Source organism: Bubalus bubalis, chromosome 15 (assembly GCF_019923935.1).
Source record: "Bubalus bubalis isolate 160015118507 breed Murrah chromosome 15, NDDB_SH_1, whole genome shotgun sequence".
NCBI lineage: Eukaryota > Metazoa > Chordata > Mammalia > Artiodactyla > Bovidae > Bubalus > Bubalus bubalis.
In genome coordinates, this window is record NC_059171.1 from 60212810 (window position 1) to 60229332 (window position 16523).

At 42.5% G+C, this 16523-nt stretch overlaps 1 protein-coding gene across 4 annotated transcripts in view; it reads left to right on the forward strand.

Moving 5' to 3' along the window:
• Nucleotides 1–78: 78 nt before the first annotated feature.
• Nucleotides 79–16523, forward strand: part of TCEA1 (transcription elongation factor A1) — a 29018-nt gene continuing 12573 nt past the window's right edge. For all 4 annotated transcript variants that reach the window (XM_006076978.4, XM_006076979.4, XM_006076980.4 and 1 more), the window contains exons 1-3: nucleotides 79–289; nucleotides 9947–10009; nucleotides 11489–11594. In XM_006076978.4, coding sequence (XP_006077040.1) covers nucleotides 227–289; nucleotides 9947–10009; nucleotides 11489–11594 — 232 coding nt within the window. In that variant the 5' untranslated portion in view covers nucleotides 79–226. The remainder of the gene's footprint in view (nucleotides 290–9946; nucleotides 10010–11488; nucleotides 11595–16523) is intronic.

Genomic DNA, 16523 nt, shown 5'->3' on the forward strand with positions numbered 1-16523 from the left:
GACGCCTGCTCGGCGCGCGCGCCACTCGATTGGCTCTGCCTGCGGGGGAGGAGCGCCACCGCCTCTGCCGCCGCCGCCGCCGCCGCCGCCGCTGCCGCGGGCTCGGTCGGTGAGGAAGAGCCTGGGCACGGCCTGCTGAGGCGCCTCGCAGACGCCTGGGCTGGCCCGCCGCCCGCCAGCTTCGCGCACTTCCCGTCCCACACGGCCGGGCGCGGGGCAGGGAGCCATGGAGGACGAGGTGATCCGCATTGCCAAGAAGATGGACAAGATGGTGCAGAAGAAGAACGCGGTGAGCGCGGCGGGCGGCGCGGGCCGAAGCGAGGCCGGGCGGCGGGCGGGGACCGGACGCGGGAGCCCGGCGGCCTGGTGAGGCTCGCGGCCCGCGCCGCCCGCCCTCCCTGTGCAACGCCGGCGAGGCCTCGTCCTGGGGCGGGGACCCTCAAGGGAGTCCTGGCCCGCGTCCTGGGGAGAAAGTCCCGGGGGAGGGGTCCTGTCCCGCGTTCTTGGTAGGGGAGGCCTGGGGGGCGAGTTCTGTCCCACGTCGCGGGGATGGGGTCCCGGGGCGGGAGTCCTAACCCGCGTCCTTGGAAAGGGGTCTTGGGAGCCGTGTCGTGTCCCGCATCACAGAGAGGGGGGGTCCTGGGGAGGTGTCTTGTCCCGCATCCTGGGGAGGGGTCCCGCGGCGGGAGTCCTATCCCGCGTTCTTGGGAGAGGGTTCTGGTGGAGTGGGGTTTTCCTGTGCTACATCTTGGGGAGGGGGTCACGAGACGGGAGTCCTATCCCGCGTCTTTGAGAGGGGTCTTGGGAGGGGTGTCCTGTCCCGCATCGCGGGGAAGGGGCCCTGGGTGGGGTCCTGGGGGGTGTCCTGTCTCACGTCCCGGGGAGGGGGTCCCGGGGCAGGAGTCCTATCCCGTGTTCTTGGGAGAGGGTTCTGGTAGCGGGGGGTGCCCTGTTCCACATCCCGGGCACAGGGTTTCGGGGGTGGGGGGCTCCATCCCGCGGCCGAGGGCCCGCTCTGAGCGCCGAGGCCCCTGGGGCCGGTGCAGCCGGGTGAACTTCATCGAAGCGTTTTCACTATAAACTTGACCGTGGCCGAGCCTCGCTGGCTTAGCCCAAGAGTACAGACAGCCCTTGCCGTTTGAAAGAATCCGTTCTCGTTTTCCGGGCTCGTTGGCTAAAAACGAGAAAACTTAGAACAGCGGTTTGTGATCTGTTTTAGACACGAAGCTGATAAAGCAAAACGTGAAATTCCCGGATCTTTTTTTTTTTTTTTGAAAAGGGCTAAACATGCCCTGGATTATTTCAACTGTCCTCCATGTTTGTTTAGTAATTAAAAAGGTAAACGATACCAGTGTGTTTGGCAAGCTGCTAAACTTTTTTTTTTTTTTTAAGTGGATCTCCTTAGGCAGTAGAGTGCAGAAGGGCTGTGTCTAAGGCACACACCCTGACGAGAGTGTGCTGCTTGGCGGGTTTGCACAAGTGTCCTGGCTGGGCCTCTCTGGGCGCTTTACTGTTGATGCCAGCAGCGTTTTCTGTCACTGATAACATGTTTATGTGGATGTGTTCTCTTGTGGTTTGTATGAGATGTCCCAGTTTCTGCATTTCTGTCCACCTGCCTGTGCCACTTTCTGACCCTTGCTTCAGAGCTGTCTGTTGTTCAGTCGCTCAGTCGTGTCTGCTCTTTGCAATTCCACGGACTTCAGCATGCCAGGCTTCCCTGTCCTTCACTGCAAAGCCGTTTTTTTTTTTTCAGCTAAACTGAATTCTCAAACTAACTGGAGAGAGGAAAGGGGTGCTCTGGTTTGTATCGCACTTTAGAGAAAGCACTTTACAAAGCATCTGTGCAGCGGCATTTTGGGACTCCAGACACTGCTGTGCTGCATCCATTTTACAGAGTAAGAAACCAAGTTAGGCCAAGTAGTTCCCCAGCTTCCATGAAGTGTACACTGGATTAAGCCAGGAGCTGAGTGTTCTGCTGGTCTGCATGCCAAAGCAGAAAGCAACCTTAAACACCGAATTCTTCAGGCTTCAAACTTAGTCTCTTCCTCTTTTCCTTTCACAGGTGCATTGCCTAGCATGTGATTTCATAGCCTGTTAATCTGCATTTGCAATTTTGGACTTTTAAAGTATTTCCTGTTTGTTTTCTGTTCTAGACAGTTGCCTTTGCTATTTGTTTTTTCTGTTGATACAGGCCATTCATTGCCTGATGCAAGTGATGAATTCTGGATATTTCATTGGCTGAACATTTCTGTTATTTTGCTTAAATTGGCAAGTTTTTTTCTCTGTCTAGGGAACCCTCAGTTCAGTTCAGTCGTTCAGTCATGTCCGACTCTCTGCGACCCCATGAATCGCAGCACGCCAGGCCTCCCTGTCCATCACCAACTCCCGGAGTTCACTCAGACTCACGTCCATCGAGTCGGTGATGCCATCCAGCCATCTCATCCTCTGTTGTCCCCTTCTCCTCCTGCCCCCAATCCCTCCCAGCATCAGGGTCTTTTCCAATGAGTCAGCTCTTTGCATGAGGTGGCCTTTCAGCTTCAGCATCAGTCCTTCAAATAGGGAACGCCAGACTCCCACAATAGAAGCGTAACCTAGGGGAAAAGGCTGTTAGTTGGATAATTTTTTTCTCTAACTTGGGCTATAATGTATCCTTTAATCATCTAGTGATGCTTGTGTTTGTTTCCTTGTAATAAATGTTTCCTAAAAATGAGGAATTTCCTAGTGAACAAGTATTGAGAAGACGAGTTTATGCTTATCTGCAGTTCTCAAATTATAAAGACATAATGCGTCAACAGGAGAACGAGAAGTACCACAAATAAGTCTCAGGTCTCATTTTTCTTCTCAAATCTTCTATTTTTCTAGTAGTACAAAACTTTACCAATATAAAAGCTTGCTCCCCCGCACACCCCCCCCCCCCCCACCAGCTCCCTGCCAAAGAAAGGTAAAATTGACTGGCTCTTTTACTTTTTTCCTTCTCTCTTTTCCTGTCTGTGTTACAGAAATTCAAATAGGCAGATGAAATAGAGAAAGGGAAACGGTCTAAATGACTCTCCCTCCCGGCCCACCAGCAGCCCATGAAAGCTTTTTAAGTTGTTCAGTAATTTAACAGAAGCTGTTCTGGGGAATTGTAGGATTATGATAGATTTGTTTCTCTCTTTTTTGTGTGTGTGGCTTCCAGATTTTCTCTACAAGCTATTTTTTATACTATTTTTATACTATGAAAAGTGAACTTTGCTGAAAAAATAATAGTTGTCCTCTGAATTGAAGTTTAAGTGCCATTGTTAGATAGTGCTTTACTATCATAGTACAAATCATAGGTGTCACTTTTAAGTAATAATAAAAACAGCTTCCATTTATTGAGCTATTACTCTGAGCTAGGAATTCTTCTCAGTACCTACCTTATCTGATTTATTCCTCAGACAGTTTATTGAGCTAAGTCTTAATCTCTAGTCTGAAAATGAGGAAATTGGGCTTCCCTGTCGGTTCAGTGGCTAAGACTTCATGAGTTTGATCCCTTTGGGGGATCTAAGATCCTACATACCATGCAGCCAAAAAATAAATAAATAAAAATATATTTTAAAAAAATAAAAATGAGGAAATAAAGTATTTAGGCTCTTGAGTGAATTCTCAAGTCTAATAGCTACAGAGTGGCCAAATGAAGATATAAATCTGAATCTGTTTTTCGTCAAAGCCAGTACCACTCTGTTCAAGCATCTACCACTCCAAGCATCTCTCTAGAAGATCTGGGTCTTGAACCTTGTCTGGGTACATTGGGCAACCAGGGTATTGCCGTTGTGGGGCAGACAGGTTTCTCTAAATATCCCCACAATATCCAGACCCTGGCGCTGCCCAGAATGTTGCCCCGGCTGTGCACTTGATCTTAAACAGGACACGCTTGGAGGCCATGATGAATCACGTGAATCAGTTCTAAATTTTCAGATATTAGCCGTTTTTTACATAGATTTTCTTTTTCTTGCCGTTTTGACTAAAAGTCAGTAAACAAGTCTGTCTCCTAATCTTGGTTCAAAATCTGACTCTTCTGAACTTTAGCTGTTAGGGTCTGAAATGTTTTTTTGGTAGTAAATTGGATACAATTTAGTAAAGATTAGATGAATATAAAACTCTTGGCAGTGCCTAGGATATGAAGGACTGATGCTGAAGCTAAAACTGCAATACTTTGGCCACCTGATGCGAAGAGCTGACTCATTGGAAAAGACCCTGATGCTGGGAAAAATTGAAGGTGGGAGAAGAAGGGACAACAGAGGATGAGATGGTTGGATGGCATCACTGACTCAATGGACATGGGTTTGGGTAGACTCTGGGAGTTGGTGATGGACAGGGAGGCCGGGCATGCTGCAGTCCATGGGGTCTCAAAGAGTAGGGCATAACTGAGCAACTGAACTGAAAAAAATCTTTTTATCTTTGTAAAGGATTTGTAACATTAGACTTAGAGGAATCAAGTGAGAACTTAGAATTTTCAAGTTCATGGACACATTAATGAGTGATGTTGAGATTTGTTTATTTTTTTCTTCACTGAAGGCTCAAGGCTGAGTAGAATTAAATTGCAAAGAGAGAAATTGAAATTAGATGTTAGAATCTCCTAGGTGCAGGGATACCTGAAATATGTACATTTCTAAGTCTTAATCTTACCTGGGTTGGGGAAAAAAAAAAACTGTGGTTTCCATATCAGGGTTAGATTAATTAGCATAAATCCGAATTTAGAATGACTACACAATCTTTGTGCTGCGATTCATGGGGTCGCAAAGAGTCGGACATGACTGAGCGACTGAACTGAACTGAACATAATCTTTTATAACAGCTTTATATAGCTGTACAATACAGTTCACCCTTTAAAGTATACAGTTCAGTGGTTTTTAATATATTCTCAAATTTGTACAACTATCACCACTGTCTAATTTTAGAATATTTTCATCACTCCGGATGGAAACTATCCATTAAATAGCCCCTTACATAGTTACCATATCTCCCCCCAACCACTAATCTATGTTCTTTCTCTCTTGATTTGCTTATTCTGAACTTTTCGTGTAAATGGAATCATACAGTAAATGGCCTTTTATTTCTTTCGCTTGGTGTTTTCCAAGTTCGTCTGTGTAACAGCATGTCAATACTATGTTCCTTTGTGTTGAATAGCATCCCTTTATTCTGATGGATATATCACATTTTGTTTATTTACTCATCGTTTGATGGACATTTGGGCATTTTCCACTTTTTTACTATTATGAATAATCTAAGAACATTCTTGATCAAGTCTTGGTGTGGACATATATTTTCATTTCTGTCGGGTGTATGCATTTCTGTAGGAGTAGAACTGCCAGGTCATCTGATAACTGTGTCTATGTAGCCTTTGGAGGAACTGCCAGACGGTTTTCCAAAGTTGAACTATTATTCTACATTCTCACCAGTAGCATGAGGGTTCAAATTTCACCACATCTTCATCAGTACTTGTTATTATGGCTTTTTGATTATAGCCTTCGTAGTGAGTATAAAGTGGTATCTTATTGTGGTGATTTGCATTTTTCTGATGACTAATGATGAACATTTTTCAGTACTTGGTGCCCTTGCATATTGGAGAAATGTCTGTTCAGATCCTTTACCCATTTTTTTAATTGAATACTTGTATTTCTAAGTTGTGAGAGTTCTTTATATTCTGAATGCTGCTGCTGCTGCTAAGTCACTTCAGTCGTGTGCAACTCTGTGTGACCCCATAGATGGCAGCCCACCAGGCTCCCCTGTCCCTGGGATTCTCCAGGCAAGAACACTGGAGTGGGTTGCCATTTCCTTCTCCAATGCATGAAAGTAAAAAGTGAAAAGTGAAAGTGAAGTCTCTCAGTCATGTCCGAATCTTTGCGACCCCATGGACTGCAACCCACCAGGCTCCTCCGCCCATGGGATTTTCCAGGCAAGAGTACTGGAGTGGGGTGCCACTGCCTTCTCCAGTATAGTCTGAATACAAGACCCTTAACAGAGATAGGGTTTGCATATATTGTCTCTCATTTTGTGGGCTGTTGTTTCACTCTCTTAATAGTGTCTTCTGAAAGATAAAACCTTTTGTTTTTCTGCCTACACTGTGTGACTTGCAGGATCTTAATTACCCAACCAAGGACTGAACCCAGGCCACTCCATGAAAGCACTGAATCTTAACCACTGAACCACCAGGGAATCCCCCAAAGCTTTTAATTTTTATAAAGTTGAATTTATGTATAAATTTTGTATCTTATCAACCATCTCTTATATGTCAGGCACTGTAATTTGATACTTCTTAGGTGTTATATTACCTCATTTGATCATCCTAACTAAAGTTTAGTGTAATATGCTCATCTACACATGAAGAAGCTGAAGCTTGAAAAAGCAAAGTAACATGCCCAAGATCTGACAATTAGGAATTGACAGAGCCTGGATTTTAATCTAGATCTACCATATACGTGTGTGCTCTTTGTGTTCTGTGTTGCTTCTTCCCTCTTCCTTGAACAGAAGACCATTTGGATCCTGTACAGTCTTCTATGTACTGGGTTCTCATCATACCATATTTTATAAAGCACTTTTCTCTGATGACAGGTAGTAGTACCAAGGCTGTAATAAAGTAGTCTGTAGCTGTTTATCTTTTAGCCAGTACTGTGAACTAAATTTGACTCTTGAAGTTGAGGCAGACTCTTTCTTTCTCTTGCATCATTGTCTATAGGAGATGCTGCAATCAAATAGACTTGACCTTTAGAGGCAGGTGATGATTAGGGACTGTTTAGTAGTGCTGTTTGCTGGAGCTCACACAGAGCAGAACTGCCCCAAGGGTGGGGCTGTAGAATGGACAGAGCAGTGATGCAGGCCAGGAAAGTGGGCTCTTGTCCCTTTGCAGTACCCATCAGTATCGCCTCGGGCAAATTACTTACCTTCTCTGAATTCAGGGTTGTTTTTTTTTTTTCTTGTTTAATTGAAGGTTTGAAGTGGAGGCTCAAAGATTTCTGCTTATTTTTGGATTTCCTGAGGTCAGAAAGGGTTTCTGTTTTGCCCATTGCTGTGTCCTCAGCACAGCAGAGAGCTTGGCATGTGGTGTAGATGGGTGTTTGTTAAGGGTGAGTGTGTCATTTGACAGAACGGGGTAAATCTCACTTTTTCTGGTTAGTAAATCTTGTGACCTTGTGCAAGTTTCTTAACTTTTCTGGGCTTTAATTTCCTCATCTGTAAAATGGGGATAATAGGATTCCTGCTTCCATAGGGTTCCTTGTAAAGAAGAAATGAGACACTGTATGCAGCGCTTGGCATATGGTAACCCTCAAAAAAGTTTTTGTCACTGAATTAACATATGATCGTCTCTTTTTTGCCCTTTTCACCCATCCAGATCATCATATTAATAGTTGTTTATTTCCTAAAGAACCTTGATTGAAATACATATCTTATTTCGTTAGAACACACTGTAATTCTGAGAAAGGTCTTACTTTTATCCCATAAGTGTTATTTAACTTTTCCTTCCTTCCATAGCCTATATCTCTAACCCTAGTCTCACCAAAGAGATCCGAGTGAAAAAGGAGAGGGTGATGAAATTAATGCAAATCTGTTGCTTCCTTCTGCTTGAAAAATAGCTTAGACCTTAAGCCACATTGCTGATGTGTTAGAAGAGTCAACTTGATATGCAACCCAGCTTTATGTAAACCTAAAGACCCTGCTTTTTAAGGGACTCTTAGAATTGTGATTATCTTCACTTTTTATTGATCTTAGGTCAGAAATTGTTCAAAAAGACCACAGAGATGTGAGTAGAAGAAAAATATCTACGGTAGATAAGGATACAGGCAAACAGTCTTGTAATCAAAACCTTCAGAGTCTTTAACATATTTAAGAATTCCAAATTTCCCAGGTTTATAAACATATTGGTATAGTACAAACATCACATATTTCATAGTATCGTCAGTGGGAGCTGGGCAGTTCCCGGTAATCAGACATTGGCATTTCTATAGTGAAATGTAACATTCACACATTAAGTAGGATAAATAGAACTAAATAGCTGTGTACATCTGTTGAGATTAGATGTTACTGCCAAATGAGTTTATTGAAAATCTATGGGAAATCTTTTGGTTTTTAAAGGATTTTGGTTTGGGGATTTGCAGATACAGGATTGAAGACACTTGCTCACAAAAATGGCATGCGTATAAAAATTCTTGATTAACAGTAAATTTAAAGTCAGTGTTTTATTTTTTAACAACTCTAATGTTTTACTATTTTTAGTTGCCTCTAAATAAAAAGAAATTATAGAATTTATGATCAGGAGGAATCTCTTAAATGGTGGATCCTTAAAATCCTTTATAATGACCTATTTCATAATTTCTATTGAACTTGTTTTTAGCTAGGAGGTTCTGGGTTAAATTAAAAGGATGTATCTGTTGCCAGAAGAAAATTTAATACTGTTTTATTCTTCAGGGCCACATTTGTCAACTTTAAATGGAAGAATTATCTGGCTAGAAACCTTTGCTTGATTTTAAACTTAAGAAATACAGTGATACCATGAGGTTCCATGCTTGTTCCGTGCTCTGGGCTTTCTGTTTTCCCAGGGTGTGGTGTGTTTCACTGGTTCATGGAGTGCCTAGTTTTCATATTTTAACATTTCAGAAAGCAGAATGAGTTACACGTGTTGCTGGCCAGATGGATGTTGAGATGTACTTTCACAGACAGAACATCCAGCCCAGCATCAACATTGTGGAACAGGTGTCAGTGACTTGGAAGGAAATCTGAGAGTAGTGGGGTGCTCTTGGCCCCGCAAGAAGCCAGTGGGAGAAGAGCAGTGGGGTAAAGGCAGCAGGCTTACATGCCCAGAGCCCACCCTGGTGCCTGCAGAGAGCTGATGGCTCAGAGCTCAGAGCTCTTTTATAGATTCTTTTGTGAAATGTTGTGTTACTAGTGTTTTGACACAGCTTTTTGTGGGCTAAAATCAGATATTATGGAATCTGAGTCAGTAGGCAATTCATAAGTGTTAGACTCTGAAAAATAGTTTTAGAACCACCACCTTAGCCAGTTTTGTAAAAGGTAATATGACAAAAATTCCAAGTCTAAAGGAACTGCAAAAGTAAAAAGAAGTGATAAGAAAAGTTTATGATAGTTTAATAGTTTTTTAATTAGTGGTGGGTAGAATAATAATCTGTCCAAATATAGTACATTAAGTCACTATTAGACTAAATGATACATGATTAATTAAGTTAAATGTATTAGATGAACTGAACAGAACTGAACTGAAATGTGGTCAATTGAATGAGTATCACGTTGACCACAAGCTGTAGGTGGCACTGTTGCTTCTCATGTAATTCCAGCCCCTTTAGCCGTAGTGCTAAGTCTCATCGTCATCAGCTGCATGGGAGCCTTTGATTCTAGATGGGAATCAGAGTCCTGGCAGAAGATGGGCCTGCGAGCTTAACAGAGACCTCACTTCTGGATTTCCTTTCAGAATTTGCTTCTTACCATGCAAGAACCAGGTAGACAGCAGTGTCCTTGAGTCTGAGCTGTGAGGTGCAGAGGCGTGGTGAGAATTCTAGAGAAGCGGTGCCCCCACCACCACCACTCTCCCACTCCTGCTTCCATAGCTAATTACCCTGCATGGAAGTCTGGGGGTATTGTACCACCACAGTGAGAAACATTGCACATTTCTAGTTGAGACACATAAACAAATACTACTGAAAGTAAACTTTCACACGACAACACGTAGGTGCTGGTTATAACCCAATAAATGGATTTTATGATCCTCTAGTGAGTTGCAGCCTGTTTGGAAAACTCTTTGCTCTTTCTTTTTTTCCTCTTCATCTATGTATCTGTATCTCTATATACCATTCTCCTCACATGAATAAATGACTCTCAGTGAATTGTGGATAGGAAAATATACATTTAAATCTCTGGTTACTCTTTGCTTTACTCTCTGGAGAATTTAGTTTGAAATTATTTTATTTTATAGGCTGGAGCATTGGATTTACTGAAGGAGCTTAAGAATATTCCCATGACCCTGGAACTATTACAGGTATGTGCTAACATATGTCATAATTTTTGAATAGGTAATTGTCATAAAATACTGAAACATCTTCAATACAATATAAGTTTTTTGTATTTTCCTCTTGTAGTGTAAAACATTATTAACTTGTTTTTGTTTTTTTTAAAGATGGTAACATAAATTAGTAATCTACTGAGTTACCATCATAGAAAAATGTTGCCTGCTTTTGAAAGGTTTTCTGCATTCAAGTGCATGCCCCACCGGCTGAGAAGGCAGTGCTTTAGACAAGTTCTAAAGCATTCTAAAGTTCTAACAGTTTTTCTTCACTGAGAAAAGTTCTTAGAACATACTATCTTCTACAAGAAAGAAACCACTTTCTGTGGGAAAAACGTCCCCCACATGCTGATCTCAAACCACCTTGGGGTTTTAGAGTGGTGAGTCCCCTGTGTGTGTCTGCTGTGGAAACTTCCTCTGCTGTGCTCCACTCTCCGAGAGAGAACACAGGGCAGTCCAGTCAGATACATATTCTAGATTCTTCAACAGATGCCCCAAATCTCTTTGTTGAGTACATTGAATAATTTAAAAGGAAATCTTAAGGATCCATTTATTTCTCGGCTTTAAAGTTTATAGCAGGGCTCCCTTTTGTATCTCACTAACAATTCCTTTTATTTCTTCCATAACCATATTTTGAGAGATTGTCTATTGACAACCTAAATTTACTAATTAAGTCACCATTTTTTATCTATCATCCATAATTGGCCATTAGAATCTTTATGTTCTCTGAGCAGTTTGAAGACAGTTGATGTGTGGGAAAAGAGCATGGATTTTGGAGGCAACAGACCTGGATTAAAATCCCAGTTTTGCCATTTAGTAATGGTGTGATGCTGGCCAGGTTATTTATTGACACTTCGAGTCTCTTCATCTTTAAAAATAGGGATGATGATCTTGATTTTAAAGGATCTTGGGACGGTTGATGAATATGGGCGCTCCCAGCACGCCCCTGAGCACGTATGTCACCACAAGTTAAGTTGTCTGTATTCTGTGAAGTCCATTTTTAGTATCTGTGATCATGTGCTGGTGTTTAACCTTGTGTGGACGGTGGTATTTGTTTTGGTGTCCTCCTTATAAGGCGCAGCACGTGATGTACATAGTAATCTGTGCAGGAGATGTGAAGAAGCAAAGTGGGTGTGTGTGTGAGCCCGTGGTTGCATCTGCCTGCCTTGTGTACACACACACTCTTTGTTCTGTTCTCTTGTGAGAGAGACTGACTTCATCTTACTAGTTGACCAGCCTCATTTCAGTAGCGAGTTAACATGCCTGCAGATCTCGGTGGTGAGACCCTTGATGTGTGTGTCTTATTAAATCGACAGTCTACTGCTAAAAGAATTCATACAGTTGATGTTTTTTCTGTTCTAAAATGAAGAGGCATCTGGAAAACAAGAAAATCAAACAACGAATTGCCTGAAATAAAATTGCTTGTATACATTTTTTTTTGTCATTGCCTTGCAGTCCACAAGAATTGGAATGTCAGTGAATGCTATTCGCAAGCAGAGCACAGATGAAGAAGTTACATCTTTAGCAAAGTCCCTCATCAAATCCTGGAAAAAGTTATTAGGTATCTTCCCTTATATATATTTATGATCTGGTTTATTCAAACATTGAGTTTTTGAATTTTTTTTTTCTTTTAATGAATATAGGTGTTTTGAAATCAGTACTTTATAATCTGGAAGGGGGCTTTAGTCTGACCTTGAGGATTCTGCTTTATAAGCTAGTCAGATTTTTTAATACTTATAACTGGATTGCCTCTTTTTCTTTTTTTGCCACTTTATTTTTTAATTGAAGGATAACTGCTTTACAGAGTTTTTTTGATTTCTGTCATACATCAATAAGAATCAGCCATCAGTAGACCCATGTCCCCTCCCTCCCCATCCCACCCTTGTAGATTGTCACAGAGCCCCTGTTTGAGTTCCCCAAGTCATACAGCAAATTCCCATTGGCTATCTATTTTACATATGGTGTTCTAAGTTTCCACATTACTCTCCATACATCTCACCTCCCTCCTCCCCTGGATTGCCTCTTTAAGAAGAAAATTTTTCCCGGAGGAGAAGGTGTCCCACTTTTTGAAAAAAAAAACTGTTTCTAACTTAGAAAAAATTTTCAAAAATAATTCACGTGTCATTTTTCTAGGGCATTCATCTTTAATATTTGCCATGTTTCTTTTGTCATAGTCTCTCTCCTCTTTTTCTCTTTATGTATATCCCGATGCATACACTTTATTTTTTCCAAACTATTTGAGAGTAGGTGGATCTCTCATCTTTATTTACTCTTTAAAACTTAAGTGTATGTTTTCTTAGAACAAGTTTATTTTCTTATGTAATCCTAATACAGGAAATTCAGGAAATTTAACATTGGTTCAGTTCAGTCACTCAGTCGTGTCCGACTCTTTGCAACCCCATGAATCGCAGCACAGCAGGCCTCCCTGTCCATCACAAACTCCCGGAGTTCACCCAGACTCATGTCCATCAAGTCAGTAATGCCATCCAGCCATCTCATCCTCTGTCGTCCCCTTCTCCTCCTGCCTCCAATCCCTCCCAGCATCAGAGTCTTTTCCAATGAGTCAACTCTTCCCATGAGGTGGCCAAAGTACTGGAGTTTCAGCTTTAGCATGATTCCTTCCAAAGAACACCCAGGGCTAATCTCCTTCAGAATGGACTGGTTGGATCTCCTTGCAGTCCAAGGGACTCTCAGGAGTCTTCTCCAACACCACAGTTCAAAAGCATCAATTCTTCGGCACTCAGCTTTCTTCACAATCCAACTCTCACATCCATACATGACTACTGGAAAAACCATAGCCTTGACTAGACAAACCTTTGTTGGCAAAGTAATATCTCTGCTTTTCAATATGCTATCTAGGTTGGTCATAACTTTCCTTCCAAGGAGTAAGCGTCTTTTAATTTCAGGGCTGCAGTCACCATCTGCAGTGATTTTGGAGCCCCAAAAAATAAAGTCAGCCACTGTTTCTGCTGTTTCCCCATCTATTTCCCATGAAGTGATGGGACCAGATGCCATGATCTTCGTTTTCTGAATGTTGAGCTTTAAGCCAACTTTTTCACTCTCCACTTTCACTTTCATCAAGAGGTTTTTTAGTTCCTCTTCACTTTGTGCCATAAGGGTGGTGTCATCTGCATATCTGAGGTGATCGATATTTCTCCCGGCAATCTTGATTCCAGCTTGTGCTTCTTCCAGTCCAGCGTTTCTCATGATGCACTTTGCATATAAGTTAAATAAGCAGGGTGACAATATACAGCCTTGACGTACTCCTTTTCCTATTTGGAACCAGTCTGTTGTTCCATGTCCAGTTCTAACTGTTGCTTCCTGACCTGCATACAAATTTCTCAAGAGGCAGATCAGGTGGTCTGGTATTCCCATCTCTTTCAGAATTTTCCACAGTTTATTGTGATCCACACAGTCAAAGGCTTTGGCATAGTCAATAAAGCAGAAATAGATGTTTTTTTGGAACTCTCTTGCTTTTTCCATGATCCAGTGGATGTTGGCAATTTGATCTCTGGTTCCTCTGCCTTTTCTAAAAAAACCAGCTTGTACGTCAGGAAGTTCATGGTTCACATATTGCTGAAGCCTGGCTTGGAGAATTTTGAGCATTACTTTACTAGCGTGTGAGATGAGTGCAATTGTGCGGTAGTTTGAGCATTCTTTGGCATTGCTTTTCTTTGGGATTGGAATGAAAACTGACCTTTTCCAGTCCTGTGGCCACTGCTGAGTTTTCCAAATTTGCTGGCATATTGAGTGCAGCCCTTTCACAGCATCATCTTTCAGGATTTGAAATAGCTCAACTGGAATTCCATCACCTCCACTAGCTTTGTTCGTAGTGATGCTTTCTAAGGTCCACTTGACTTCACATTCCAGGATATCTGGCTGTAGGTCAGTGATCACACCATCATGATTATCTGGGTCATGAAGATCTTTTTTGTACAGTTCTTCTGTGTATTCTTGCCATCTCTTCTTGATATCTTCTGCTTCTGTTAGGTCCATACCATTTCTGTCCTTTATTGAGCCCATCTTTGCATGAAATGTTCCCTTGGTATCTCTAATTTTCTTGAAGAGATCTCTAGTCTTTCCCATTCTGTTGTTTTCCTCTATTTCTTTGCATTGATTGCTGAAGAAGGCTTTCTTATCTCTTCTTGCTTTTCTTTGGAACTCTGCATTCAGATGCTTATATCTTTCCTTTTCTCCTTTGCTTTTCGCTTCTCTTCTTTTCACAGCTATTTGTAAGGCCTCCCCAGACAGCCATTTTGCTTTTTTGCATTTCTTTTCCATGGGGATTGATCCCTGTCTCCTGTACAATGTCATGAACCTCCGTCCATAGTTCATCAGGCACTCTATCTATCAGATCTAGGCCCTTAAATCTATTTCTCATTTCTACTGTATAATCATAAGGGATTTGATTTAGGTCATACCTGAATGGTCTAGTGGTTTTCCCTACTTTCTTCAATTTAAGTCTGAATTTGGCAATAAGGAGTTCATGGTCTGAGCCACAGTCAGCTCCTGGTCTTGTTTTTGCTGACTGTATAGAGCTTCTCCATCTTTGGCTGCAAAGAATATAATCAATCTGATTTCGGTGTTGACCATCTGGTGATGTCCATGTATAGAGTCTTCTCTTGTGTTGTTGGAAGAGGGTGTTTGTTATGACCAGTGCATTTTCTTGGCAAAACTCTATCAGTCTTTGCCCTGCTTCATACCGTATTCCAAGGCCAAATTTGCCTGTTACTCCAGGTGTTTCTTGACTTCCTACTTTTGCATTCCGGTCTCCTATAATGAAAAGGACATCTTTTTTGGGTGTTAGTTCTAAAAGGTCTTGTTGGTCTTCATAGAATCATTCAACTTCAGCTTCTTCAGCGTTATTGGTTGGGGCATAGACTTGGATTACTGTGATTTTGAATGGTTTGCCTTGGAAACGAACAGAGATCATTCTGTCATTTTTGAGATTGCATCCAAGTACTGCATTTTGGACTCTTTTGTTGACCATGATGGCTACTCTATTTCTTCTGAGGGATTCCTGCTCGCAGTGGTAGATACAATGGTCATCTGAGTTACATTCACCCATTCCAGTCCATTTTAGTTTGCTGATTCCTGGAATGTCGACATTCACTCTTGCCATTTCTTGTTTGACCATTTCCAATTTGCCTTGATTCATGGACCTGACATTCCAGGTTCCTATGCAATATTGCTCTTTACAGCATCGGACCTTGCTTCTATCTCCAGTCACATCCACAGCTGGGTATTGTTTTTGCTTTGGCTCCATCCCTTCATTCTTTCTGGAATTATTTCTCCACTGATCTCCAGTAGCATATTGGGCACCTACTGACCTGGGGAGTTCCTCTTTCAGTATCCTATCATTTTGCCTTTTCATACTGTTCATGGGGTTCTCAAGGCAAGAATATTGAAGTGGTTTGCCATTCCCTTCTCCAGTGGACCACATTCTGTCAGATCTCTCCACCATGACCCGCCCATCTTGGGTTGCCCCAGGGGCATGGCTTAGTTTCATTGAGTTAGACAAGGCTGTGGTCCTAGTGTGATTAGATTGACTAGTTTTCTGTGAGTATGGTTTCAGTGTGTCTGCCCTCTAATGCTGTCTTGCAACACCTACCGTCTTACTTGAGTTTCTCTTACCTTGGGCGTGGGGTATCTCTTCACGGCTGCTCCAGCAAAGCGCAGCCGCTGCTCCTTACCTTGGACGAGGGGTATCTCCTCACCGCCGCCCCTCCTGACCTTCAGTGTGGGATAGCTCCTCTAGGCCCTCCTGCGCCCGCGCAGCCACAGTTACCTTAATCTGCAGTGCACTGTTTGTTCCAGTTTTGTCAGTTGTCCCAATAATTACTTTTCCAGCTTTTTTCCTCATCCTTAAGCTTTTTTTATGTCTTTTCAGTTCAGTTCAGTTCAGTTCAGTCACTCAGTTGTGTCCAACTCTTTGCGACCCCATGAATTGCAGCACGCCAGGCCTCCCTGTCCATCACCAGCTCCCAGAGTTCACTCAAACTCATGTCCATCGAGTTGGTGATGTCATCCAGCCATCTCATCCTCTGTCGTCCCCTTCTCCTCCTGCCTCCAATCCCTCCCAGCATCACAGTCTTTTCCAATGAGTCAACTCTTCCCATGAGGTGGCCAAAGTACTGCAGTTTCAGCTTTAGCATCATTCCTTCCAAAGAACACCCAGGGCTGATCTTCAGAATGGACTGGTTGGATCTCCTTGCAGTCCAAGGGACTCTCAAGAGTCTTCTCCAACACCACAGTTCAAAAGCATCAATTCTTCGGCTCTCAGCTTTCTTCACAGTCCAACTCTCACATCCATACATGACCACAGGAAAAACCATAGCCTTGACTAGACGGATCTTTGTTGGCAAAGTAATGTCTTTGCTTTTCAGTATGCTATCTAGGTTGGTCATAACTTTTCTTACAAGGAGTAAGCGTCTCTTAGGACATGGACTTTTGAAGAACACGTGCCCCCTCCTCCCCTCCCTCTGTTGTT